Source organism: Aplysia californica, unplaced genomic scaffold (assembly GCF_000002075.1).
Source record: "Aplysia californica isolate F4 #8 unplaced genomic scaffold, AplCal3.0 scaffold01615, whole genome shotgun sequence".
NCBI lineage: Eukaryota > Metazoa > Mollusca > Gastropoda > Aplysiida > Aplysiidae > Aplysia > Aplysia californica.
Window position 1 is genome coordinate 57,653 of NW_004798885.1, and position 1,224 is coordinate 58,876.

General features: G+C 43.4%; 1 protein-coding gene across 1 annotated transcript in view; it reads right to left on the reverse strand.

The window, feature by feature from the left end:
- Positions 1 to 1,224, reverse strand: part of LOC101849989 (growth arrest-specific protein 2) — a gene marked incomplete at its 5' end in the record, with an annotated part of 11,722 nt that overhangs the window by 6,017 nt on the left and 4,481 nt on the right. Inside the window, 1 exon segment of the mRNA XM_035973655.1 lies at positions 1,064 to 1,215. Within this exon segment, the coding sequence (XP_035829548.1) occupies positions 1,064 to 1,215 (152 nt within the window).

A 1,224-nucleotide genomic window follows, 5' to 3' on the forward strand; every position in this document is an offset into this window, starting at 1 on the left:
ACTTTTTACACCTTGTTAACGAGCCTTGGTCCCTGCTATAACCGGTTGGGCTCCGATGAGGCCCTGTTATTGCCGATAACTTTTAATAGAGACAAAGAGTAGGAAAAAACGGGGATTTTGAATATTACCGGATCCCTGTTATTACCGGATCCCTGTTATTACCGGGCCTGTTATATATGGTTTCCACTGTATCTATTTGTGGTGGCTGAATGTCGCTATTCGAAAGGCTTTTTAATGGCAGCATCGATCGACATGCGGTTTTTGACAAAAGTTTCTTTAAAATATTCTCCAGATCATGACGCCCTTCGTTTTTTCAGTTTTGAGACAGTTTTGCTGAAAAAAACTAAATTTCTTTATTTCGCTGATCGCTTTTGTAGGCCGACGCTTCTGTCTCTGTAATTTTAGAAAATCCGGTGCGGAAGTGATATTTTGCGAGGCGCATTTTGTTTTGAGAGTCTTCTAATTTTTTGCATCTCTCAAGATTTATTGTTCCATTCCAGTAGAGTGTAAATTATAGTAGGCCAATGACTTTCAGTTGATGTTAATGCACCGATCTTTGCTTTCATGGAAAGGGGGCCCAGCTAGTTCTATATCTATATATAATAGAGTGGTACTTGGTGGGAATGTACTGGGGTGCGAGATGACAACAGTTCCATAGAACAATACTTGGCGGGAATAGAACATTCAGGAGTCAACAGATCAATTCTGCTTCGTCACCATGACAATACAAACATCACACAACAATACCACTGTCCCTACCGCCACTGTTACTGTTACCATGACAACATCATAGTCACCAGGACAAAACCACTGTCCCTACCGCCACTGCCACTGTTACCATGACAACATCATAGTCACCAGGACAATACCACTGTCCCTACCACCACTATCACTTTATAACAATACCATTGTGGTCCCAACAATACCCCCATCACCATTCGCTAAGCTACTGGACTGACTTAGTAACCACATTGCATATCATCTATCATTCAATCACAATGAAAGAGATCAAATCTGACACACACAAAAAACAACTCCATAGACAAAGACAATAACACATGACCTTGACCCACCGAGATCTTCCGAGTCGAACAAAGTCTCGTCTATCATGCCGTAGGCGCGGCACCAGCCCAGGAAGTTGGTGGTGTTATCCCTGGCAAACCAGGTGGCCGAGCGGGCGTTCTTGTTACAGTGTAACTTGTAGCTGGGGAGAGGCTGGGGGGG